The sequence below is a fragment of the Molossus molossus genome, unplaced genomic scaffold (genome assembly GCF_014108415.1).
Source record: "Molossus molossus isolate mMolMol1 unplaced genomic scaffold, mMolMol1.p scaffold_m16_p_13, whole genome shotgun sequence".
Classification (NCBI taxonomy): domain Eukaryota; kingdom Metazoa; phylum Chordata; class Mammalia; order Chiroptera; family Molossidae; genus Molossus; species Molossus molossus.
In genome coordinates this window covers 52,945,179-52,972,975 of record NW_023425348.1, presented here as the reverse complement: position 1 = coordinate 52,972,975, position 27,797 = coordinate 52,945,179, and the positions used below count along the sequence as shown (strand labels likewise).

The 27,797-nt window shown below is 41.1% G+C and overlaps 1 protein-coding gene across 4 annotated transcripts in view; it reads right to left on the bottom strand.

Moving 5' to 3' along the window:
- Positions 1-27,797, bottom strand: part of ZNF143 (zinc finger protein 143) — a 69,330-nt gene that overhangs the window by 19,880 nt on the left and 21,653 nt on the right. For all 4 annotated transcript variants that reach the window (XM_036258140.1, XM_036258139.1, XM_036258142.1 and 1 more), the window contains 5 exons: positions 27,318-27,392; positions 19,668-19,787; positions 11,870-11,945; positions 11,090-11,215; positions 6,243-6,422 (listed from right to left, as the gene is read on the bottom strand). In XM_036258140.1, the coding sequence (XP_036114033.1) occupies positions 6,243-6,422; positions 11,090-11,215; positions 11,870-11,945; positions 19,668-19,787; positions 27,318-27,392 (577 nt within the window). The remainder of the gene's footprint in view (positions 1-6,242; positions 6,423-11,089; positions 11,216-11,869; positions 11,946-19,667; positions 19,788-27,317; positions 27,393-27,797) is intronic.

Below are 27,797 nucleotides of genomic sequence, written 5' to 3'. Positions count from 1 at the left end.
TGCCCATAGCTATATTCAAACTTGTTAATGTCACCTTTTCAAAGGAAAGAGATTGTTGTGGATTCCTGAAAATACTTCCAGAAATCCCCAGAGATCTGTGGAATACAATCTGGGAAACATTGATTTAAGTAACTGAAGTTCCAGTCTATAAAAACGTCTTTTAATTTTGAATGATCACTTTTACTCTTAATATCAGTAATAAAAAGTTTTTTTTTTTCTTTATTGATTTTTAGAGAGAGAGGAAGGGAGAGGGAGAAAGAGAGACAAACATCAATGAGAGAGAACATCGATTGGCCGCCTCCTGCATGCCCCCCACTGGGGATTTGGCCCACAACCTGGGCATGTGCCCTGACTGGGAATTGAACTGGCGACCACTTGGTGCATGGGGAAAACACTCAATCACTGAGCCACACTGGCCGAGTAGTAATAAAAATAGTTTAAAGTTCCTTGTAAAACTAATGCACATTCTGCCCCCCATTCCACTCACCTTTCCGTTTGTACCCACCAAAATTACATCCACAATGTGGGACATCAAAATTCTCTTTCTCTCCTTCCCTCCTACTCTATCTAAAGATAAAAAGATAAACTTTTTGCCCTGGCGGGGTCTGCTCAATGGTTAGAGCATCAGCCCACAGACCAAAGAGCCTCAGGTTTGATTCCAGTCAAGGGCATGAACCTTGATTGCAGTTAAATCCCTGGCCATGGTCGGGGTCATGCAGGAGGCAACTAGTCGATGTGTCCCTCTCACGTCAATGTTTCTCTCTCTCTCTCCTTCCCTCCTACTCTATCTAAAGATAAACAGAAAAATTAAAAAGTAATAAAAAAACTTCTGTGCCACAAACGGTATTGTCAAGAAAATGAAGCCAACCCACAAGATGGGAGAGAATATCTGTTAAATCATATATCAGAAAAGAGACTTGTATCCAGAATATATAATAAGGAATTCTTACAACTTGCCTGACTGGTATGGCTCAGTGGCTGAGCATCAACCCATGCACCAAAAGGTTGCCAGTTCAATTCCCAGTCAGGACACATGCCCAGGTTGTAGGCCCGATGCCCAGTGAGGGGCATGCAGGAGGCAGCCAGTTGATGTTCTCTGTCATCGATGTTTCTCTCTCTCTCTCTCTCCCTTCCTTTCTCTCTAAAATCAGTAAAGAAAAAAAAAAAAAGGAATGCTTATAACTCAACAATAAAAGACAACCCAATTAAAAAACAAAAAGCCCTGGCCAGTTAGGCTCAGTGGTTAGAGCGTTAGCCCATGGACCAAAGAGTCGTGGGTTCAATTTTAGCCGAGGGCATGTACCTCAGTTTCAGTTCATCCCTAGCCCTGGTCAGGGTCATGCAGGAGGCAACCAACTGATGTGTCTTTCTCACATTGATGTTTCTCCCTCTCTCCCTCTCTCCCTCCCAATCTACCTGAAGATATGGAAAAATATCCTCAGGTGAGAATTAAACAAAACAAAACAAAACAAAAAAAACAGGCAAAGAATCTGAAGACATTTCTCCAAAAAAGATACAAATAACCAAGTGCATAAAATGATACTCAATATCAGCACATCATGCAAATGAAAATCAATAGCACAATGAGACAGATATCACTTCAAACACAGTAGAATGGCTATAACAAAAAAGACGTATAATAACAACGGTTAGCTAGGATATGAAGAAATTGAAATCCTCATACATTGCTGGAGAAATTGTAAAGTGGTGCAGCCACTTTGGAAAACAGTTCAGAAGTTATACACAGAGTTACTGTATGACCCATCACCATCCACTCCTAGGTATATACTCAAGAGAAATGGAAACGTTATGCCCACACAAAAACTTGTACATGAGTGCTCACAACATTATTCATAATAGCCAAGAAGTAAAAACAAGTGGTGAATAAAAAAATAAAATGTGATACATTCATATGATCAAATACTATTCAGTAATTAAAAAGGAAAGAATTACTGATATATGCTATGACATAGCTGAGCCACAAAAACATTATGCTGAGACAGAAGCCAGATGAAAAACAACACATACTATATGATTCCATCTATATAAAGTGTCCAGAATAGGCAGACCCATAGGACTGAAAATAGATTAGTGACTGCTTATGGCTAGGGGGTGGGCTGGGAGAAGACTGCTAATGATTATGGAGTTTCTTTTAGGTGGGATGAAAATGTTATAAAATTGGATTGTGATAATGGTTGGACAATGATGTGAATATACTAAAACACATTAAATAATATACTTTTAAAAAATGTTTTTATTGATTTTTTATTTTTAGAGAAAGAGGAAGAAAGAGAGAGAAATATCAATCGGCTGCCTCCTACACTTCCCCTACTGGGGATTGAGCCCACAACCCAGTCATGTGCCCTGACCAGGAATGGAACCGGGGACCTCTAACTCCATTGGACAACACTCAATTCTCTGAGTCACACTGGCTGGGCTAAATTGTATACTTAAAAGAGATGAATTTAGTATGTGAATTATATGTCAATAAAGGTGTTTTTTCTATTGCCCTGGCTGGTTTGGCTCAGCAGTTGGAGCATCGGCCTGCAGTCCAGAGAGACCCAGGTTCGGTTCCCACTAAGGGCACATACCTTGGTTGCAGTTTGTCCCAGGCCCTTGTTGGGTTGTGTGGGTGGAAACCACTCGATGTGTCCCTTTCGCATGTTTCTCTCTCTCTCCCTCCCTCCCACTCTATCTGAACAAAAAATGGAAAAATGTCCTTGGGTGAGGATAAAAATAAATAGAATCAATAAAACTTAGGGAAAAAAAAAAAAAGAATTGATCCATAGACCACCTCTCCCACACCGTCCCACAGGCCCAGTTTATTTTTTTTTCTTAATAGGTTGGTTTATTATTTTTTTTAATTTAATTTTTTTCTTTATAAATTTTAGAGAGAGAGAGGAAGGGAGAGGGAGAGAGAGATAGAAACATTGATGAGAAAGGACATCGAGCCCTGGCTGGTTTGGCTCAGCAGTTACAGCGTTGGCCTGCAGACCAGAGAGTCCCGGGTGTACCTGCTGAGGGCACATACCTTGGTTGCAGTTTGTCCCCAGCCCCGGTTGGGGTTGTGTGGGTAGCAACCAATCAAAGTGTCTCTCTCACATCGATGTTTCTCTCTCTCTCTTCCTCCCTCTCCTTCTCCCACTCTATCTGAAGATGAATGCAAAAATGTCCTCGGGTGAGGATTAAAACAAGAACGAACGAACGAACGAAAGAACGAACGACCGAAAGAAAGAAAGAAAGAAAGAAAGAAAGAAAGAAAGAAAGAAAGAGAGAGAGAACATCAACTGGCCACCACCTACATGTCCCTCACTGGGGATTTGGCCCACAACCTGGGCATGTGCCCTGACTGGGAATCAAACCAGCAACCTCTTGGTGCATGGGTCGATGTTCAACCACTGAGCCGTACCGGCTAGGCCCACAAGCCCAGTTTAAGAAACACTCTTACCATGACACCACACATACAATGCCCCTGCCTAGCCCTCTGACCTCACTTCACACTACACTTTTTTTATTTTTATTTTTATTTTATTTTTTTATCCTCACCCGAGGACATTTTTCCATTTTTTACTCAGATAGAGCGGGAAGGAGAGAGAGGAAGAGAGAGAAACATGGATGTGAAAGGGACACATCGAGTGGTCGCCACCCACACGACCCAACCAGGGCCGGGGACAAACTGCAGCCAAGGTACATGCCCCTAGCGGGAACTGAACCCGGGTCTCTGTGGACCGCAGGCCGATGCTCTAACCGCTGAGCCAAACCGGCCAGGGCCACTACACTTTTTTTAAACTGAATTTATTGGGGTAACATTGGTTAATAAAATTACATAGGTTTCAGGTGTACAATTCTGTAATACATCATCTGTGTACTGTATTATGTGTTCACCACTACACGTCAAGTCTTCTTCCATAACCATTTATCCCCCTTATACCCTTTTCTACTTCCCCCACCCCCTTTTCCCTCTGGTAATCACCAGGTTGTTGCCTGTGTCTATGAGTTTTGTTTTTTTCTTAATCCCTTCATCATTTTCACCTAACCCCACAACCTCCTCCCCCTTTAACAGCTGTCAGTCTGTTCTCTATGAGACTGTTTCTATTTTGTTTGCTAGTTTGTTTTGTGCATTAGATTCCATATGAGTGAAATCATATGGTACTTGTCTTTCTCTGACTGCCTTATTTCACTTAGTATTAGACTCTCCAGGACCATCCATGCTGTTGCAAATGGTAAGATTTTATTCTTTGCTACAGTCAAGTAGTATTCCATTGTTTAAATATATCACAGCTTTTTAATACATTCATCTACTGATGGGCACTTGGGTTGCTTCCAAATCTTTGCTCTTGTAAATAATGCTGCAATGAACATGGGGGTGCATATATTCTTTTGAATTCATATTTTGGGTTTCTTCAGATATATTCTCAGAAGTGGAATCGCTGGGTCATAAGGCCACACTACTCTTCTATAGGTGCTTTATGCTTCTAGTCATATGGAACCACACAATATTAACCAAATAAGTCACACTTTTTCATACTGTTGTGGCTTTATTCATGACATTTCCCCTGCCAGGAATACCCTCCTCTGCTAGCAAACTCTAGGATTCAGTCTAAAAGTCAATTCCCCTTCAAGCCTTCCCTGAATATTTCTTCCACAGAGATGGCTGCTTCCCCCCCTACTCCCACGGCATCTTGTTCATGTAAATGGGAGACGTTCTGCACTCTGCAGCAACTGTATGTCTCTTACCTCTCCCCAACTCAACTGCCCTTGACAATGTCTTATCTGTGTCTGTATCTCTGCTGCCTAGCAAGGCAACACACAGCAGATGCTCAATAACTATTGAATAAATGAATGTACAAAAGCTAAGGTGAAGTTTTTTTTTAAGTTGCTTAATCCCTCTCCACCAAGCCAAGTGGTAGGAAGGAAAGAAGAGATTACTTGGAAATGGTTTATGGAAGAAACAGGAGTTAAACTGACCCTTGAATATTAGAAGACTAGCTCTTTCCAGCCAAGCCTTGGGCATCTCTCAGAACAACTGGCACAACACCACAAGACTGGGGCAAAAGACATACCACATGGCTCTGGCCAGTTTGGCTCAGCGGTTGGAGTGTCGGCCTGCGGTACAGAGAGACCCGGGTTCGGTTCCCGCTGGGGGCGCATGCCTCGGTTGCAGTTTGTCCCCGGCCCTGGTAGGTCGTGTGGGTGGTAGCCACTCGATGTGTCCCTTCACGTCGATGTTTCTCTCTCTCTCTCTGTTCCTCTCTCTCCCTCCCACTCTATCTGAACAAAAAATGGAAAAATGTCCTCGGGTGAGGATAAAAAAGGAAAAAAAAAAAAAAAAGACATACCACATGAAGCAAAAACACGAGCTGGGATACCCCGCTGCCAGTACTAAGATTGGTCCCTGCCGCATATACACAGTCTGGGCACATGGAGGCAACAAGAAGTACCGAGCCTTGGGGCAGGACATGGGCAACTTCTCCTGGGACTCAGAGTGTTGCATGTAAAACAAAGATTATTGGTCTACAATGCGTCCAACAACAAACTGGTCCGCACCACGCCCGAGTAAAGGACATGCGCACTGGCAGCATACTGTATGGACAGTGGTACAAGTCGCACTATGTACAGCCCTGGGCTGCAAGAAGGGGTCCAGCTGATCCCTGAGGAAGAAGAGATTTTAAACAACAAAAACTTTTTTAAATTAAGAAATATGATGAAAGGAAAAAGAATGTTAAAATCAGTAGTTTTCTCCAGGAGCAGTTTCAGCAGGGCAAGCTGCTTGTATGTGTTGCTTCAAGACGAGGTCAATGTGGCCGTGCAGATGCTAGGTGCTAGCGAGCGAGCGAGAAGCTGGAGTTCTAACTGAAGAAAATCAAGGTCCGAAAAGGCAAATAAATCCTCTTCTCTCCTATCTTAGCTCATGTAAGAAAGGTATTTATTCTTTTTTTTTTTTTTATCCTCACCGAGGACATTTTTTTCCATTTTTTGTTCAGATAGAGTGGGAGGGGGAGAGAGAGAGAGAAACATCGATGTAAAAGGGACATATCGAGTGGCTGCCACCCGCACGACCCAACCAGGCCCGGGGACAAACTGCAACCGAGGTACGTGCCTTAGCGGGAACCGAACCTGGGTCTCTCTGGACCACAGGCCGATGCTCTAACCGCTGAGCCAGACCGGCCAGGGCAGAAAGGTATTTATTCTTAAAAAAAAAAAAAAAACAGTTAGAAGACCAAGAAATCAGAGACTATTACCTGTGTGTATCCTCACATGGTTTTTATAATTGGTTGCACTGGCAAATGCCCTTCCACATCCTGGCTCTGTGCAGTAATAAGGTCTTTCTCCTGTGTGTGTCCTAATATGCACTTTTCTGATATTTGATGTTGTAAAAGACCGACCGCAGCCTTCAAAGTGACATTTAAAGGGTCTTTCTCCTGAAAACACAAAAAGGAATAAATTAAATGGTGCAAAAACACATAGAAAGTTAGAATGTCTTATCCTTCAATTTTTCTTAGGGTCATGCTCAAGACTCTAGCCTTCTTGTACATAAACTTCCCTTTCAGATTGTTCCCCTCCCCCCATATACACCATCTTCTACTCCAAACTTTAATAGGAAAAACTAAATAGTATTCAAAACTCATCACTGATTACATGACTCTCCAAGATGAAATCATTCAGAGGGGTATATTTAAAAATAAGCTGAGCCCTGGCCGGTTTGGCTCAGCGGTTAGAGCATCGGCCTGCGGTCCCGAGAGACCCAGGTTCGGTTCCCGCTAAGGGCATGTACCTCGGTTGCAGTTTGTCCCCGGCCCTGGTTGGTCGTGTGGGTGGCAGCCACTCGATGTGTCCCTTCACATCGATGTTTCTCTCTCTCTCTCCCTTCCTCTCTCTCCCTCCCACTCTATCTGTACAAAAAATGGAAAAATATCCTCGGGTGAGGATTAAAAAAAAAAAAAAAAAAAAAATAAAAATAAGCTGAGAAAAGCAAAGAAAGAAATGTCAAAAAATTTTTTAAAATGGAGTAAAAAAACAGGAATAAGTGAGAACAAGCCTAGATTAAGTTAGAACTCTAGAATTCCCTAAAAGTCGATATTATCCCCTATTTTATAATACCTTGAAGAAAAATAATTTTTGATATTTTTAAAATCTAGTGTCTAGCATGTAAGATACATAAAAAATCCTTGCTGAATATATTAGTATTCTCATTCTAATCTAATGAAAATGTCTACTTTGCCAGTATAATCCTTTTCTTCATATTTGCTGTAATACAGCCTCGGAACCAAAAGGGCCTTTAAACTGCCAATAAGAAAAGAGCCTTTGCTTTGGATTCCCATGTGCCCCTTTCTCAAAAGAACAAACAACTTCTAGGACAGGGGAAAAAAATCTCTCTCTCTAAATGTGTGTGTATAGATAAAAAAATAGAGATATTTATCTATATATATTTTTCTTTTGGTCAAGTGAAATTATGATTTGCCGGCTGATGGAATCAATTCCTAAAGATTTCTGCCCTCAAGTATAAAATCATTTTATTTTATTTTAGCCTCACCCGAGGAACCTGAGGATTTTTTTTTTTTTTTTTTTCATTTATCTTCTGATAGATCAGGAGGCAGAGAGGGAGGAAGAGAGAGAGAAACAATGTGTGAGAGAAAGACATCAAGTGGCTGCCACCCACACGACCCCAACCGGGGCCAGGGACAAACTGCAACCGAGGTACGTGCCCTTAGTGGGAAACGAACACGGGTCTCTCTGGACCACAGGCCGCTGAGCCAAACCGGCCAGGGCTATAAAACCATTTTAATAGGAGCAGGAATATTTGATCCTTTCTTTATATATCTATATCTATATATTTTTTAATTGATTTTTCAGGGAGAGAGAGAGAGAAACATCGATGTGAGAGAGAAACATTAATCGGCTACTTCCTTCATGCCCCCCACTGGGGTTCAAGCCTGCAACCCAGGCATGTGCCCTGACCAGGAATCGAACAGGGACCTCTCAGTCCATGGGAGGACTTTCAATCCACTAAACCACACCAGCCAGTTGATCCTTTTTTTAATGAGTCTTGTTCAATATGTTAACCTAAAGAGAACAAAGAGTTTATCTTGGGTAAATCTCTTCTCTCTGGATCTAAAATTGACCACTCATGTTTTCCCAGCTCTGACATGCTATGATAAGATATTAAGTGTTCTAACAATTTTCATTGTGCAATATATACTACTCCTCTGACTCTGTAGTACCTCGCTTTCTTTTTGCACCGAAATAACTTGTGTTTATAATAGAAGTCCCTGAAGCCCCTTACTCAATCCAACATTATACCAATAAAATACTCATAATATAAAAACCATGAGCCCTGGTCAGTGTGACTCAGTTAACTGGGTGTAGTCCTGTGCACTGAAAGGTTGTGGTTTGATTCCTGGTCAGGGCACATGCCCAGGTTGTGGGCTCGATCCCCGATTGCAAGAGGCAGCCTATCGATGTTTCCCTCTAACATCGATGTTTCTTCCTCGCTCTCTAAAAACCACACAGATAGGTGGTGTGCTGAATAAATATTAGTAAAGAAATCACAATTCTGATGTTCTGATCAAATATTATTGGAACTAAATTATAGTTTTATGGTACCTTTTATATAAAAAGTTGGCATTATATAGCAAATCCAAATAGAATTTTCAGGAGCTTGGAAACATTTGCTTCTGATACAATAGACAAAAGTAAGTGCATGAATGGAATCAAAGCACAGACCTACAATTCTGTTCCTGAACATTATAAAATCCAATTTTGGACCATATTTAAACTAAAAGTTAAATGACTGAAAGAATTCTCCATGGAAATTTGTTAAACTATTTCAGAATGCTTAAAAGTATTTGAGGGACAAACTTACACTATATTTAAAATATCTAAAGTAGCCCTGGCCAGTTTGGCTCAGCAGTTAGAGCGTCGGCCTGCGATCTGGAGAGATGCGGGTTCGGTTCCCACTAGGGGCATGTACCTCGGTTGCAGTTTGTGCCCGGCCCTGGTTGGGTTGTGTGGGTGGCGACCACTCGATGTGTCCCTTTCACGTCGATGTTTCTCTCTCTCTCCCTCCATCCCACTATATCTGAACAAAATGTTGAGAAATGTCCTCAGGTGAGGATTAAAAAAAAAAAAATCCATAAAATATCTAAAGTAAATTTCAAACAAAATTACCTTATGCTATATTAGTCAAGAGCTTATTATAGCATCTCTTATCAACAGTTTTTGAAATTCTTCCAGCTCTGATCTAAAGGAAATAATTTACCTTTAAAACACTAATTCTGCCCTGGCCGGTTTGGCTCAGCGGTTAGAGCGTCGGCCTGCGGTCCGGAGAGACCCGGGTTCGGTTCCCGCTAAGGGCACATACCTCGGTTGTAGTTTGTCCCCGGCCCTGGTTGGTCGTGTGGGTGGCAGCCACTCGATGTGTTCCTTTCACATCGATGTTTCTCTCTCTCTCTCTGTTCCTCTCTCTCCCTCCCACTCTACCTGAAAAATGTCCTCTGGTGAGGATAAAAAAAAAAACAACACTAATTCCACAAATAATCAAGTACAAGGAAGAGAGGGGAGGAGAGGGAGGAGAGATAAGAACAAAGTACTCTTTTAGAAAAGGAGAAAAGAAAATTTAAAGGGGAGGAGAAATGTTCACAAGGAATTAACAAGCCTTTCTTTCTGTGGGGCTGTTAGGGGCTCAGACTTTTTTTTTTTTTAATCCTCACCAGAGGACATTTTTCCATTTTTTGGTACAGATAGAGTGGGAGGGAGGGAGAGAGAGAGAGAAACATCGACGTGAAAGAGACACATCGAGTGGCTGCCACCCGCACAACCAACCAGGGCCGGGGACAAACTGCAACCGAGGTACATGCCCTTAGCGGGAACTGAACCCGGGTCTCTCCAGACCGCAGGCCGATGCTCTAACCGCTGAGCCAAACTGGCCAGGGCCAGACTTTTTTTTTAAGCAGCAGATTAATGCATGAGAAGCAACAATAAATTGAGAAGCAACTGGGTTCCTTAGGTTCTGGCCTCAGTTTGGCTATTAAGTAGATATGTAATCCTAGGTAAATAAGCCTGTTACTGTCTGGTCGGTGTGGCTCAGTGGTTGAAGGTTGACCCATGCGCCGAAAGATTGAGGGTTTGATTCTCAGTCAGGGCACATGCCCAGGTCGTGGGGCCCAAACTCCAGGAAGAGGAATACAGGAGGCAGCCAATCGATATTCTCTCTCATAGATGTTTCTATCTCTCTCCCTCTCCCTTCCTCTCTCTCTCTAACATCAATAAAGAAAAAAAAATTTGCTAAAATAAATAAATAAGCCTGTTATTTAGATAGTCCCTTTTCCATACTGAGAGTGTTGGGGCCACTTAATCTTTTTTTGTGACATGAACCCATTTGAGAATCTAACCAAGTTATGGGCCCTCGTCATGTAAAAAAGCATACATGTCCAAATGGCAAAAAGCATGGAGTTTCATTCAAGAGAAACTCTTGAGCCCTGGCAGGCTTTGCTCAGTGGTTAGAGCGCTGGCCTGAAGAACGAAGGTCACAGGTTCATTTTCAGTCAAGGGCATGTGCCTTGGTTGCGGTTTGGTTCCTGGCCCTGGTTGGGGTTGTGCAGAAGGCAACCAATTGATGTCTCTCTCTCACATCGATGTCCCCCCCCCGCCTCTCTCTTCACCCAAGAACATTTTTCCATTTTTTGCTCAGATAGAGTGGGAGGGAGAGAGAGGGAGAGAAAGAGAGAAACATCGATGTGAAAGGGACACATCGAGTGGCTGCCAACCACACGACCCAACCAGGGCCGGGGACAAACTGCAACCGAAGTATATGCCCTTAGTGGGAACCGAACCCGGGTCTCTCTGGAGCACAGGCCAACACTCTAACCGCTGAGCCAAACCGGCCAGGGCTCTCTCTCTCTCTCTCTTCTCTCTCTCCCCCTCCCACTCTATCTGAAGATAAATGGAAAAATATCCTGGGATGAGGATTTAAAAAAAAGAGAGAGAGAAACCCTTGAGGATGACTCCCTAAAACTTTTCCAGAGACTCCTTCCCCAATTCCCCTCCCTGGAGGTAAGAGCTGCCTAGACTGATCTGCTCACACCAGTACCTGTATGAGTTCTGATATGTTTCTGTAGATCTCCTGAAGTTTTAAAGGATTTAGTACAATTATCTTCTGAACACCGATATGGCTTTTCTCCTGTATGAGTTCTTACATGACTTTTTAATCCATAACCTTTAAGAAAAATTTAAAAGAAATATAATTACATGAGACCCTTCTAACCACGTTCATTGAGATTAAGCTAATGAAAAATACAGTAAACACCAAGAATACTAGGCAAGCACAACAGAATAACTATTAAAAGTATACAAGAGTATGACAGCTCAGGACTGTCCTGCTGAAAATTCAATAGTTCATCTCTGTCTAGAAGTGTCTCTATCTTATTAGATGTTCATGACCCATAACCCAAAAGCCTGAAGTGGAATCAAGACAGGGAATGAGGAACAGGGTGGAAGTCAAGATGCCTCGCACCAGTCCTGGTCCTGCTGGATGTGTGCCAGTTCCCCATGGTTCCCTAAGGCCTGTCCTAATGTTAAATTCTGTGTCAGCTTTTATCGCTCCGCTTTCATTTTTCCTGCTAAAAGAAAGCAGGGTGTGGAGTGAAAAACTGAACACAGTAGGTAGAAACAAAACAGGCCTGAGGAGAAAAATGGGAACAGAGAGAGAGAATAGAGCAAGCAGAACTACAGGTAATTAAGGGAGAGACTGAAAAACTGGTCATTGTGTGTATGCTTTTCAGAGAAAGGCAAGGGGTCAATCCCTGCCTCAGGCCTGTCTCTGCTTGACCCCTAAGTGAAACCAAGAAACAAAGGAAATTCATGTTTTTACCTGTTGCAAATGCTTTCCCGCAGCCCGCATGCTCACATTGATAAGGCCGGTCTCCTGTGTGTGACCTCTCATGAACCTGTCATTAAAACATAGCACGGTTCTATTTCCTCAGTCATTCCTTAGGTAGATGCTCTCAACAAAGATTTGTTTTTTGCCCCCCACTGCTGCATTATTTTGTTGTTTGTATGTTATTTTGGAGGGGGAAGGGATAGCTTTTCTTTTCTCAAAAACTACAGCCCAGTAATTCTCAATATAGACCAAGATGTTACATGTTAAAAGTATTCATTTTAAATAAGATCAGGAAGACTGGAGGGGTTTTTCTAGAGTGGTCAAAGGTGTCTGTATGGAACACATACAGATGTGAGCTAGGAGCAGAGTCTAGAGAGGGGTTACACAGTGTAAGGGGAAGAATGGAGAGGCTGCTGGCAAGGCTTCAACACTGACTAGTGGTGTGGCCATGAAACTTGCCTTCTCTAAGCCTCAAAATCCTCTCTGTAAAGTGGGGACAACAGTATCTACCATAGAGTGTTGCTGTGACAACTGAATGATCATGACAATGGCCAACATTTACTGAACTTCTACCACATGCCAGGCCATTCTTTTTGATCCTTTAACTGTAGTTTTATTTTATTCTCACAACCACTCTGGAATGTACCTTTTATCATCCAATTTTATAGATAAGAAAAATGAGGTACTAGGAAGTCAGGTAACATGTTAAAGTTACACACTGATAAGTAGTGGAGACGGGCTCTGACACTGCTACTCCAAATATGTAAATGCACACAGTAAGGTATTCAATAATTGTTAGCTATTATTTCTTTTTATTAAATTTTTTAATTTATTTTTTTGTTACAGATGTTTCTCCTTTTTTACCCCATTGGCACCCCCTGCCCCACCCCACGCCCACCCCGTCCCCGGCTTTGTTGTCCATGTCCTTTGGTCATGCATACGTGCATATAAGTTTATCTCTTCCCACCCCCCACCCCCTCTTCTGAGGGTTGTCAGTCTGTGCCCTACTTCCATGTTTCTGGGTCTACCGTATTCCTCAGAATGTTTATGTTCATTATATTCCGTATATAAGTGAGATCATGTGGTATCGGTCTTATTCTGCTTGGCTTATTTCGCTTAGGATAATACTTTCCAGGTCCCTCCATGTGGTCTCAAAGGATAAGAGATCTTTCTTTCTTACAGCTACATAGTACTCCATTGTGTATATGTACCACTGCTTTTGTATCCATTCATCTACTGATGGACACTTGGGTTGTTTCCAGATCTTAGCTATTGTAAATAGTGCTGCTATGAACATGGGGGTACATATATTCTTTCTGATTGGTGTTTCAGGCTTCTTAGGGTATATTCCTAGAAGTGGAATCACTGGGTCAAATGGAAGTTCAATTTTGAATTTTTTGATGTAACACCATATTGTTTTCTATACTGGCTGCACCAGTCTGCATTCCCACCAGCAGTGTATTAGAGTCCCCTTTACTCCACACCCTCGCCAACACTTGTTGTTTGATGATGTTGATGGCGACCATTCTGACAAGTGTGAGGTGATAACTCATTGTTGTTTTAATTTGCATCTCTCTGATGATTAGTGATGTTGAGCATTTCTTCATATGTCTCTTGGCTATTTGTATGTCCTGTCTGGAGAGGTGTCTATTCAGCTCCTCTGCCCATTTTTTAATTGGGTTTTTTTTTGTACAGATAGAGTGGGAGGGAGAGAGAGGAAGAGAGAGAGAGAAACATCGACATGAAAGGGACACATCGAGTGGCTGCCACCCGCACAACCAACCAGGGCTGGGGACAAACTGCAACCGAGGTACATGCCCTTAGCGGGAACCGAACTCGGGTCTCTCCGGACCACAGGCCGATGCTCTAACCGCTGAGCCAAACCGGCCAGGGCTTTAATTGGGTTTTTTGTCTTCCTTTTGTTGAGTTGTATGAGTACTCTATATATATTGGAAATTAACCCCTTATCTGATATATCATTGGCAATGATGTTCTCCCATACAGTGGGTTGCCTTTCCATTTTGATGGTTGTTTCTTTTGCTGTGAAGAAGCTTTTTAGTTTGATGTAGTCCCATGTGTTCATTTTTTCCTTTGTTTCTGTTGCCTTAGGTGATGTATCAGTGAAAATTCTGCTCCGTATGATGTCCAAAATTTTGTTGCCTACATTTTCTTCTAGAATTTTTATGGATTCACGGGTCACATTTAAGTCTTTTATCCATTTTGAGTTTATTTTTGTGTATGGTGTAAGTTGATGGTCTAGTTTCATTTTTTTGCATGTAGCTGTCCAATTTTCCCAACACTTTATTAAAGAGGCTGTCTTTACTCCACTGTATGCTCTTGCCACCTTTGTCAAACATTAATTGAGCATATTGCCTTGGGTCCATTTCTGGGTTTTCAGTTCTGTTCCACTGGTCTATATACCTGTTCTTGTGCCAGTACCAGGCTGTTTTGGTTACAGTTGCTTTGTAGTATAACCTGATATCTGGTATTGTGATCCCACCTACTTTGTCCTTCGTTTTCAAAATTGCTGTGGCTATTTGGGAACTTTTTTGGTTACATATGAACTTTTGAAGTATTTGTTCTAGATCTGTAAAATACGTCGTTGGTATTTATTTATTTTTTTATCCTCACCCGAGGACATTTTTCCATATTTTGTTCAGATAGAGTGGGAGGGAGAGAGAGGAAGAGAGAGAGAGAGAAACATCGATGTGAAGAGACACATCGAGTGGCTGCCACCCGCACGACCAACCAGGGACGGGGACAAACTGCAACCGAGGTACGTGCCCTTAGCAGGAACTGAACCCGGGTCTCTCTGGACCGCAGGCCGATGCTCCAACCGCTGAGCCAAACCGGCCAGGGCCGTCATTGGTATTTTGATGGGGATTGCATTTCATCTATAGATTGCTTTGGGTAGTATGGACATTTTAATGATGTTAATTCTTTTTTTTTTTATCCTCATTGGAGGACATTTTTCCATTTTTTGTACAGACAGAGTGGGAGGGAGAGAGAGGGAGAGAGAGGGAAACATCGATGTGAAAGGGACACATCGAGTGGCTGCCACCCGCACGACCAACCAGGGCCGGGGACAAACTGCAACCGAGGTACATGCCCTTAGCGGGAACCGAACCCGGGACTCTCCGGACCACAGGCGGACGCTCTAACTGCTGAGCCAAACCGGCCAGGGCAATGATGTTAATTCTTCCAATCCATGAACAAGGTATGTGCTCCCACTTTTTTATATCTTCCTCTATTTCTTTTTCAAGGGCCTGTAGTTTTCTGTAAATAGGTCCTTTACTTCTTCGGTTAAGTTTATTCCTAGGTATCTTAATGTTTTTGCTGCGATGGTAAATGGGATTGTTTTTTCAGTTTCTCTTTCTGTGAGTTCATCATTGGTGTATAAGAATGCCGTTGATTTCTTGATTTTAATTTTGTATCCTGCTACTTTGCCAAATTCATTTATTAAATCTAGTAGATTTTTGATGGAGTCTTTAGGGTTTTCTATGTACAATATCATGTCATCTCCAAATAATGACAGTTTTACTTCCTCTTTTCCAATTTGGATCCCTTTTATTTTTTCCTCACGTCTGATTGCTGTGGCTAAGACTTCCAGTACTATGTTAAATAAGAGTGGCGAAAGTGGGCATCCCTGTCTTGTTCCTGTTCTTAATGGAAATGTTTTTAGTTTCTGCCCATTGAGTATGATGTTGGCTGTAGGTCTTTCATATATAGCCTTTATTATGTCAATATATGATCCCTCTATTCCCATATTGCTCAGCGTTTTTATCAGAAATGGATGCTGGATTTTGTCGAATGCTTTTCCAACATCTATTGATATGATCATGTGGTTTTTATCTTTCATTTTGTTTATGTGGTGTATCACATTTATTGATTTGCGAATACTGCACCAGCCTTGCATCCCTGGAATGAATCCCACTTGGTCATGGTGAATAATTTTTTTGATGTATTTCTGGATCCGATTTGCTAATATTTTGTTCAGATTTTGGCATCTATGTTCATCAGGGATATTGGCCTGTAGTTTTCTCTCTTTGAAGTGTCTTTTTCTGGTTTTGGAATTAGAATTATGCTGGCCTCATAGAACGTGTTTGGAAGCCTTCCTTCTTCTTGAATTTTTTGAAATAGTTTGTGGAGAATGGGTGTTAGTTCTTTTTTGAATGTTCGGTAAAACTCCCCCGTGAAGCCATCTGGGCCTGGGCTTCTGTTTGCTGGGAGAGTCTTGATTACCTCTTCAATTTCCTTAGTTGTTATTGGTCTGTTCAAGTTTTCTATTTCTTCCCAGTCCAGTTATAGGAGACTGTGTGTTTCTAGAAATTTGTCCATTTCACGTAGACTGTCGAATTTGTTGCCATATAGTTATTCATAGTAGCTGTTAACGATCTTTTGTATTTCTGTGGTGTATCAGTTGTTACTTCTCCTCTTTCATTTCTGATTTTGTGTATTTGGGTTCTCTCTCTCTGTTTCTTGGTGAGTCTAGCTAAAGGTCCATCAATCTTGTTTATCTTTTAGAAAAACCAGCTCTTTGTTTCATTGATCCTTTGAATTGTTTTTTTGGTCTCTATGTCATTTATTTCTGCTCTGATCTTTACTATTTCCTTCCTTCTACTTGCTCTGGGGTCTTCTTTTTGTTTGCTTTCTAATTCTTTAAGTTGTGAGGGTAGACGATCAATTAGAAATTTTTCTTGTTTCCTGAGGTAGGCCTGTAGTGCTATGAACTTCCCTCTCAGAACTGCTTTCGCTGCATCCCATAGATTTTGTGTTGTTGTGTGTTCATTTTCATTGGTTTCCAGGAAGTTTTTGATTTCTTCCTTGAACTCCTCGGTAGCCCATTCATTGTTTAATAACATGCTATTTAGCCTCCATGTGTTCAAATGTCTTTCCATGTTCTTGTTGCAATTGATTTCTAGTTTCATGCCATTGTGATCTGAGAAGATGCTTGATATGATTTCAATCTTCTTGAACTTGTAGAGATTTAGTTTGTGTCCTAACATGTGGTCTATCTTTGAGAATGTCCCATGTGCACTTGAGAAGAATGTGTATTCTGTAGTTTTTAGGGTGTAATTCTCTGTAGATATCTATTAAATCCATTTGGTCTAGTGCTTCATTTAGAGTCTCTGTTTCCTTGCTAATTTTTTGTCTAGAGGATCTATCTAGTGCTGTCAATGGGGTGCTGAAGTCCCCTGCTATGGTTGTATTGCTGTCGATTACTCCTTGGAAGTCCTCCAGAAAATTTTTAATATATTTTGGTGCTCCTATATTAGGTGCATATGTTTATCAAGGTTATATCTTCCTGTTGGATAGATCTTTTCAATATTATGTAGTGGCCTTCTTTGTCTCTAGTTATGGCCTTCATTTTGAAATCTATTTTATCAGATATGAGTATTTATACCCCAGCTTTTTATTGCTTTCCACTTGCTTGGAAAATTTTTTTCCATCTCTTTGCTTTCAACCTATGTGAGTCTTTTGTTGTGAGGCGGGTCTCTTGTAAACAACACAAAGATGAGTCATGATTTCTTATCCAATCAGCTACTCTGTGTCTTTTTATGGGAGCATTCAATCCATTTACATTTAAGGTGACTATTGATATATACTTATTTATTGCCATTTTTGTTTAGTTTGGTTCTATTTTTCTTCCCATTCCTCCTGCTAATTACAGCAGTCCTTTTAACATTTCTTGCAATGCTGGTTTGGTGCTAATGTATTCCTTTAGCCTTTTTTTGTCTGGGAAGCTCTTTATTTGACCTTCTTGCTGGGTAGAGTAGTCTTGGATTCAGATTCTTGTTTTTCATGACCTTGACTACTTCATGCCATTCCCTTCTGGCCTGTAGTGTTTCTTGTGAGAAGTCAGCTGAGAGCTTTATGGGGTTTCCTTTGTAGGTAACCTGTTGCTTATCTCTTGCTGCTTTTAGGATTCTCTCTTTGTCTTTAATTTGTGGCATTTTAATTACTATGTGTCTTGGTGTGGGCCTGTTTGGGTTCTTCTTACTTGGGATTCTCTGTGCTTCTTGAACTTGAATGCCTTCTTCCTTCACCAAATTATGGAAGTTTTCTGTCACTATTTTTTTGAATATATTCTCTATCCCTTGCTCATTTTCTTCTTCGGGGACTCCTGTGATGCAAATATTATTATGTTTCCAGTTGTCCCACAGTTCTCTTAAGCTGTCTTCCTGTTTTTTAATCGTTTTTTCCTTTTGGTTTTCTGGTTGGTTGATTTTTTTCTACCCTGTCTTCTAATTCACTGATCCATTCCTCAGCTTCCTCTACTCTGCTTTATAAACCTTCCAATGTGTTTTTCATCTCTGATATGTCATTTTTTATCTCTTCTTGATGGTTTTTAATTTCCAATTGGCTCATTTTCAGCATCTCTATGTCCTTACTCATGCTGTTGAGCTTCCTTAAGATCATGGCTCTGAATTCTAGCTCTGTTAGCATGCCTAACTGCTCCACATTGATCTCATCTTCGGTGGAGGTCTCTTCCTCTTTCATTTGGCTTCTGTTTCTGTGTTTCACCATTTTGGCTATCACTGTGGGCTTTGGAGCCTGTCAAGTTTTCCCTGTGGGTGTTGGTGTTCTGGTGTTTGTGGCTCCCTCTCCTGGGTTTAGATGAGTGAGGGAGGACCCACGTTAAATACCACTGTCAAGTCTTACTTTCCTGGTTAAAGTTGCTAGCACCGGAAAGGTAATGTTATCCTCTAGCTTTTTGCCTGAAGGCTAGCAGTCGAGGTTACTTGATGAGTTTTGGGTTGTCAGTTGATTGAAAAACTCCCTCAGGTGCTCAGCATAAGGGCATTTCACCAGGGTGGGGCAGATGCTGGTTGTTAATGAGCTTCAATTAGCACTTCAGTGGCCCACAGGGTGGGGTTGGATCTCCGAGGGAGGGGCTCCTGCCTCTCCCCAGAGCCCTGGGAAGGAGCAATATGGCCACTGTCCTGCGTGGCAGCAACTCGGCAAAAGCTCTGAATGCCCTTCAAATCCCAAGTGTCCCCACACAGTTCCAGTCCAGTCTGCCCTCCCTCTGCCGGAACCCAAGGTGAGTGGCTGTGGCTTTTTTAGCCTCTGTCCCGGCTCTGAGCTGTGGAGCCACTTGGGAGTGGAACCCGAAGGCGCTGCTCCCAGCTAAGGCTGCTGCCGAGCTGCCGACTGTGGGCTCCCAGCCCCCGTTTCGCGCCTTCGCAAGCCTACCAGGATCGAGTCAGTGTCCCTGGTTATATGGTCCTCGCAAGCTGCTTTTCTGTTGGTTTTTCCTGTCGATTTGTCTGTGTTATAGTTGTAATTCCAGTTTGGTTCTGGGAGATGGTCTGTGTAGCTTCCGTTCACTGCGCTGCCATTTTGGAATCCCCTTAGCTATTATTTTTGAGTCATGGTATATTGTGTTTAGCTGCAATGAAAGTATTTGGCCTATCTTCTTTGGAAGATAGGACAAACTAACACAACTTTTAATAGATTTCAGCAAATCACTGTTAACACAGTGACTACCCACACTGCTCATATAATTATGTAAATCTCACATTTAACAAAAATGCATTCAAATATATAGAGTATCTACCATGTGCTGGTAGGGAGACAGAGATGAAGTAAACATAGTATGAGCCCTCAAAAAACTGACATTTTCTAAAATCTGCATAGGCATTTGTGTATCTGTGTATGAGTTTAAGTGTGTCTATACCTTGATAAGTGGGAAAAACAATGGCATTTGAATGCAACAAGTATATCATGTTGGCATTTAATGTCCTAGGTATTCTCATAAATAGAGCCAGAATTTCTTTATATATACCTTAAGATGATGAGCTGTTGTATATAATTTTCCACATCCATCATATTCACATCGAAATGCCTTCTCTCCACTCTGTTGAGATTTAGCAGTTACTCTTGTTGCATGTCCTTGTAAGACAATCTAGACGAAACAAAAAGTATAATTTAAATTACTACACAGAGATAATTCAGCTAAAATTACAATTTTCATAATAAAAAAAATAAAACTATAATGTAGGTTTCTAGACTTGGATCATCATTTTACAATGATTCTGTCATGCTGATCTAATTAGGCTAATTCAGTTCCATGGCTGAAGCCAGTGACTCTGGAAGAAGCTGAAAGGAGACCCATGAGGAGGTGTAGCTAGAGCTCCCAAATCTGTTGTAACAGTCCCCCTTTACCACAGAGGATACATTCCAAGACTCTCAGTGGATACCTGAAACTGCAGATTGGACCAAACCCTATATACACTATGTTTTCTTCTGTATATACATACTTATGATAAAGTTTAATTTATAAAATAGGCACAGTTAAGAGATGAACAACAATAACTAATAATAAAAAAGAACATGTATAACAGTATGTAATAAAGTTATGTGAATGTGGACTCTCTCTCTAAATACCGTACTGTACTGTAATCACACTTCTTATGATGATGTTGTGAGATGACAAAGTACCTTATTAAGCTGAGAACTTACAACTTTCACTTAAAGTACTTTATGACTTCTCTCTGGCTTATCTAAATTATCAGCATCCCTACTCTTGTGCTTTGGGGCCATTATTAAGTACTTGAACACAAGTACTATAATACAATGACAGTGTATATTCTGATAATTGAGACAGCTATACAGTGACTAATAGGCGGGTAGTGTATACAGTGTGGATACACTGTACTAAGGGATGATTCATATCCTAGGCAGGATGGAGCAGGGCATTGTGAGATTTCATCATGCTACTCAGAACAGTACACAATTTAAAACTTATGAATCATTCATTTCTAAAATTTCCCACTTAATATTTTTGGACTGCAGTTGACCATGCATAACTGAAATTGCATTTAAAGGGGCACTACTGTATTGCCACTCTTAAAAAATCAACCCAAGTATCATCCCCATTGTATGCAGATATTCCTGACATACTCAAGGGACATATATATATTTTTAGAACATGTATCCTAAAAACAATGTAAAAAGCATTTTCATGCCCTGGCCGGTTTGGCTCAGCAGCTAGAGCGTCAGTCTGCGGTCCAGGGAGACCCGGGTTCGGTTCCCACTAAGGGCACGTACCTCGGTTGCAGTTTGTCCCCGGCCCTGGTTGGGTCATGTGGGTGACAACCACTCGATGTGTCCCTTTCACGTTGATGTTCTCTCTCTCTCTCTCTCTCTCTTCCCCTCCCACTCTATCTGAACAAAATACAGAAAAATGTCCTCAGGTGAGGATAAAAAAAGCATTTTCAACTTAAAATAATAAATTAGAAATGATCCCTGCCTTAGTAGGGCTCTCATTCTAGTTAGTGAAACTGTCCTATAAATTAGGGATTATAACAGAATACAACAATTGCTATCACAGCAGTCCATGCAAAGTTTTAGGGGGGACAAAACTGGAAAGTGGGCAGAGATGCAGGTTAGGGTGAGCTGTTTAGAGGTGAAATTTGAAGGCTGAAGACGGGTAGGGAGAGCAATCCAGGCAGAAGTAATAGTAGAACCAAAAGTATGGAAGTATGTCTAAAAGAAATGGAAACTTAATATGAGTACTATGTCGCCCTGGCCGGTTTGGCTCAGCAGTTAGAGCGTTGGCCTATGGTCCAGAGAGACCCAGGTTCAGTTCCCGCTAAGGGCACGTACTTTGGTTACAGTCTGTCCCCGGCCCTGGTTGGGTCAGGGCCGTGCAGGAGGCAGCCACTCGATGTGTCCTTTCACATTGATGTTTCTCTCTCTCTCTCTTCCTCTCCCTCCCTCCCATTCTGCCTGAACAAAAAATGGGAAAATGTCCTCAGGTGAGGATAAATTAAAAAAAAATGTAATGGATTGACCAAGATCAGCACTTTGTTTTAGAAAGAGAACTCCGGTAATGGTGTGGAACAGAGTGAAAGAAGAGGCTGGGAGACTAAAAGAAGTGTGGATAATCATAAATACAGAAGAAAGAAGTAACAAAAACAAGCCTAGGACAATGACTATGGAATAAAAAGCAATAGATGATTCTGTAGATTATTTTAAGGGTGAAAATAGGCAGAATCCAAAATTCGAAAGCTAAATTAATAAGCCAAAGCTATAAATGGTATTGCAGGGTTACACAGTACTGGATATATACAGTCTCTATCAACTTCTAAAACCATCTATAGAAAATGACTTCATTATTTAGGCTTAATATATGTTCTGAGAATTAAAAGGCAATGTAAGCTCTGCAATATATATAATATGTGGCCTTGTGCATCTTGTAGGGCCTGTTTGCCTGTCTGTATAAAGAAATCAGTGGTTTTTTTCTTTTTAAGGAGTCAAAATCCTTTGCCAGATGAAATCTTATACAGCATTCTACTGTGTAACACAGATAAAGGTATTCCTGCTACTGTTGGTCCAGGCAGGTGTGGGTGGCACAGAGCTCTGCCAGTCCTCAAGAGACCACAAAGAAACCCTAGAGCCTCCCCAAATTGGAGTTTATTACTATTATTATTTTTTTAATCCTCATCCGAGGATGTTTTTCAATTTATCTTCAGATAGAGTAGAAGGGAGGGAGAGAGAGAGAGAAACATCAACGTGGGAGACACACATCAACTGGTTGTCTTCCTTATGACCCTGACCAGAACCGGGGCTGAATTGCAACTGAGGTATGTGCCACGACTGGAATCGAACCTGGGTCTCATTGGTCCAGTGGGCCGAAGCTCTAACCACTGAGCAAACCCGACCAGGGCCCCAAATCAGAGTTTAACAACCACTGTACAAATAGATAATGCTAAGTCCCTTCAAGCTTTAACATTCTAGGATTCGGAGGAGATGCAAATCACAGTGGTAAATAAATGGCTAGATGTAAGCCTGGATTCCAAAATGCCTTCAATAATGAAGGTTAACTACCATTAATTTAGGAGGTTCATTTATGGGATGCACTGTGGTGGGTGCTTTGCATGTGCTGTCTTATTAGTCCTTCATGACTGCCCAATAAATTAGATATTATCCACGATTTACAAATTAAAAAATGAGGGCCAGACCTGGCCAGTTTGGCTCAGCGGTAAGAGTGTCAGCCCGTGGACCAGAGCCCCAGGTTCGGTTCCACTAAGGGCACGTGCCTCCGTTGCGGTCCATCCCTGGCCCCGGTTGGGGTTGTGCAGGTGGCAACCAGTCGATGTTTCTCTCTCTCTCTTTCTTCCTCTCTCCCACCTTCAGCTCTATCTGAAGATAAATGCAAAAAAAAAAAAAAAGTCCTCCAGTGAGGATAAAAAAAAAAGAGGGCTAACATGTTTAGGTAATATGGACCTACCCTTGGGTCAAAGGGTGGGAAGTAGGATTTCAAGCAGATTGGTTCTAGAGCTCAAACTTCAGAATGCTATAGCCCAGTGGTAATTGACTGGCAGAGCTTCTGTAGCCATAGAGTAAGGGGAAGGACCTGGTAGGGTTAAGGGTAACTGGCTTTTTACCCTTTGGTACAGCACTTGAAATTCCATTTACCATAATGGCCTAATGCACATGTCAGGTAAACTCTTGTTATTTGATGTGTGTAAACTTGTATATTAGGATATAAATAATTTATACTCTTGGGGAAGGATAAAATAAAAGCAACCTGAAGAATTTTTAAAGTATGTTCTGTCTTGTTTGGGTGGCTCAGTTGGTTGGAGCATTGTTCCATACACCAAAAGGTTGCGGGTTTGATTCTGGTCAGGGTACATACCTAGGTTTTGGGTTCAATCCCCAGTTGGGGTGAATACTGGGAGGTCGCTGGTCGATATTTTTCTTTCTCCCCACTCCCTCCATCTCCCTTCCTCTCTCTGAAATCAGTAATAATATATCCTCAGGTAAGGAAAATAATAAAATAAACTATTTTTTTTCAAGAAATGAATTAAGCATAGAAGCGTGGCAACAGAGGAACCTGTAGGGAACCATGGGACACATCAACTTTGCTAGAAAGATTTAAAACACAAACAAATCCCACAGATTTCTAATAATGATTACTCCTGGTCAGTGGGCCTTAACTTTATATTTTTACCTCTTTATACCATATAGATTTTCTAAATATACACGATACCTTTTTAAAAAAAGTATGAAATAGCTATCTTTATAGTAAGATAATCGATCATTTATTTTGTTGTTGCTTTTTTTTTTGTACTTCTCTTAATTAAAAAGAAAAAAACTATTAAAAATATTTTTTAAAAAAAAATTCTGGGTTCCATTCCAGACCTACTTATCAAATCTCTGGAAGCTGGTCTTGGTCATGGGTTATTTTTAAAAAGTTCCACAGCTTCCCCTGGCCGAGTGGCTCAGCTGGTTGGAGTAGCGTCATGTACACCAAAAAGTTGCGGGTTCAGCCCTGGCTGGTTTGGCTCAACGATTAGAATGTCGACCCTCAGACCAATGGGTCTTGGGTTCGATTCCAGTCAAGGGTACAAGCTTCAGTTTCGGTTCATCCCTGGCCCAGGTCGGGGTCATGTGGGAGGCAACCAGTCTATGGGTCTCTCTCATGTCTATGTTTCTCTCTCTTTCCCTCCCTCCTACTCTATCTGAAGATAAAATGGCTAGATAAAAGTACAGAAAATATACATGAAATATAATTCACATTCAAACTGCCTATACTAAACAGGCTATGGGGTGATCATCTTATGTTCTGGGAGAAGATGCTACCCCATCCATATACTCTGATAACCAGAAAAGATGATATATCTAAGTCTGGCCAGTGATCTATGCCTTATGTGGCCTGGCTTAAAAAGTTAATTGACTCCACAAATCCTCCTTTACTGGAATTTGACCTAAGAAATCTTGAGTTTACCATGGGTGGTAAACCTGATAAAGCATGGCTGTGCTAAGCCATATGCAAACTCAACAAAGATGCAAAGGAGGCCTGTTTGCAGAGAAAAAAGGGAATAGAAATGCCATGGAAGAGGGAGGAGAAAGAAAAAGGAAGACTGAAATCAATTTTTACTGATGACTCCTTTGCAATTCTGGTTCCTGTGAAGCCCAACTGTTCCGCAGTTCCTATTCTTGGCTTCTTGTATAGCCTTACAATATATATTTTTCTTGAGCTAGTTTGACTACCTTTTTGTGTTATTATAGCTCTTATTAAAACTGGCAAGACAAAGAACCTTGATAGCCAACGTAAAAAAATTAGTTTTGAATGAAGTAGAAACTAATGGAAACAATGAAAAAGGCCTGGTATTCTAACAGAACACATAAGTACCAACAATGCTATTATCAGGCTTATACATTTACAAAAATTATGTTCTCATGTATTACCTAAAATATTAATCAAATGAAGATCTCATCTGATTTTCATAACCCCATGAGATGGGTAAGGCAAAAATTATTCACATTTAGCAGATAAGAAATCCAGAGAAGTGAATAATAATATCCAAAGAGGTTAATTTGCTCACAGTCATACAGCTACTACATAGTAGAGTAGAAACTCAACTCATATTTTATTACAAATTATGTGCCACTTTAATACTATGCTGTTTTGTCGCCCAGCCAGTGTGGCTCAATGGTTGAGCACTGACCTATGCACCAGGAAGTCGCCAGTTCAATTCCTGGTCAGGGCACATGCCCAGGTTGTAGGCCAAATCTCTGGTGGGGGGGCATGTAGGAGGCAGCCAATCCATGTTCTCTCTCATCAATGGTTCTATCTCTCTCTCCCTCTCCCTTCCTCTCTCTCTAAAACTCAATAAAGAAAAAAAAAATTATTGATGGTAATAGACTTTTATGGCAAGAGTATATTATGTTATACAGCTCAATGTTGTAGGACGCATTCTATATTAGTATATTACAAGTGTAGTTACAACTGTCTTTCATTTACTTTTTTACTTCTTAAAAAATTATTAACTGATTGGTTTGAGAGAGAGAGGAAGGGAGGGAAAAAGTGAGAGAAGGGGAGGGAAGAAGAGAGAGAGAGAGAGAAACATCAATTGTGTTGTTCCACTTATTTATGCATTCATTGGTTGATTCTTTTATGTGCCCTGAATGGGAGATTGAACCCGAAACCTTGGCCTAATGGGACGCCGCTCTAACCAACTGAGCTAGCTGGTCAGGGAACTACTGTCTTTCTTTTACAATAATCTATTATTTAAAAACTTAATTGTTAGTCACAAATAAGAAATAAAACCCTTAGTGGGTGATCCCAAGGCACTGACCTACATCTTTTGTATATATTTACACTGTGTTTAAATTTCAGAAGAGGCTGACTTCCTAGATGGATATGACATACTGCAATATAAAAAAAGATTAAAGTCTCATTTCATAAATTCAAAGACTTTAAAAATTTGCCAAGAATCAGTTTCAAAGCTAATGGGCTTAGTGAATTGCAAGCAGTGTTTATGCTACTGCAACTTCATGGAAAACAGAAATACTGGCTATTCAGCAATGTTTAGAAGCAACAAATTTCTACCAGTGATTTCAGTTATTCCTGTTACTGTATCATTTACTATTATTATAAATGTAAAATCTCCTTAATAACCCCTAACAGTATCACTCAATGTCATTAAGTGATGTTAATGCTCAAGTTAAGAAGTGTGACCCTGCCTTGGGCAGTTTTTCCAAGTGGTTAGAGCATCGGCCTGCAGACTGGATCGTCCCGGGTTCGGTTCTTGCTAAGGGCATGTACCTTGGTTGCAGTTTGTCCTTGGCCCTGGTTGGGGTCATGTGGGTGGCAACCACTCAGTGTGTGTCTCTCTCACATCAATGTTTCTCTCTCTCTCTTTCCCTACCTACCTTCCACTCAATCAAAAACATCAATGGAAAAATATCCATGGGTGCCCTGGCCAGTTTTGCTCAGTGGTTGGAGCGTCGGCCTGCAAACCAGAGAGTCCTGGGTTGGGTTCCCGCTAGGGGCACGTACCAAAAAAAAAAAGAAAGAAAGAAAGAAAAATATCCATGGGTGAGAATTAACAAACAAACAAAAAGTATTAGAAAAAAAAATTTTTTTAAACACTAAGATAAAGAGATTCTTAAATAAAAAGGTAGCTTTAGCCCTGACAGGTTTGGCGCAGTGGTTAGAGCGTTGGCTGTGGACCAAAGAATCGAGGGTTCAATTCTAGCCAAGGGTACGAAGCTCAGTTGCAGTTTGGTCTCTGGCCCTGGTCGGGGTCCTGCGGGAAGCAACCGATCAATGTCTCTCTCTCACATCGATGTTTCTCTCTCTCAGTGATTTCCCTCCCTCCCTCCCACTCTATCTGAAGATAAATGGAAAAAAATATTGAGTGAGGATTAAAAATAAAAAGGTAGCTGTAGCCCTGGCTGGTTTGCTCAGTGGTTAGAACATGAGGCCGTGGAACAATGAGTCATGGGTTGGATTCTGGTCAAGGGCATGTACCCGGTTGCAGTTTGGCCCTGGCCCTGGCGAGGATTGTGCGGGAGGCAACCTGTCGATATGTCACTCTCGCAACAATGTCTCTTTCTCTCTCCCTTCTTCTCACTTGATCTAAAGATAAATGGAAAAGTATCCTCAGGTGAGAATTTAAAAAAAAAAAGCTTTACATACCTGCATTTTTTTCTCTTGCTCATTTTCTCCAATCATTCCAGTACCTGTTATACTTTCACTTCCATCAATGGATACCTACAGAATAAAATAAAGCTTAAAAAAGTTTCACATTTTCATAATTGTTTAGACTGGGTGATAAGTACATAGAGACTCATTATTATTTCTGTGTATGTTTGAAGTTTTTCATAATTAAAAGTGGGAAAACACCTTTTAAATTGTATGAAAGATGTATCTTCAATGCAGGGGAAAAACCCAGCCCTTTTGATGTAAAAATTGAGAATTTCCTTTACCTTTTCCAATCTCTAATTTCTACTTCTTCTTTTTTTCTGCAATTATCTTTATTTTACTCTTTTTTATAAAAATTTATTTATTTAGTTTTGTTATAGATGTTTCTTTTCCCCCCACTGATTCCCCATCCCCCTCCCTCCCCGCCCTGTCCCTAACTTTGTTGTCCATTGTTCATGCATACATGCATGTATC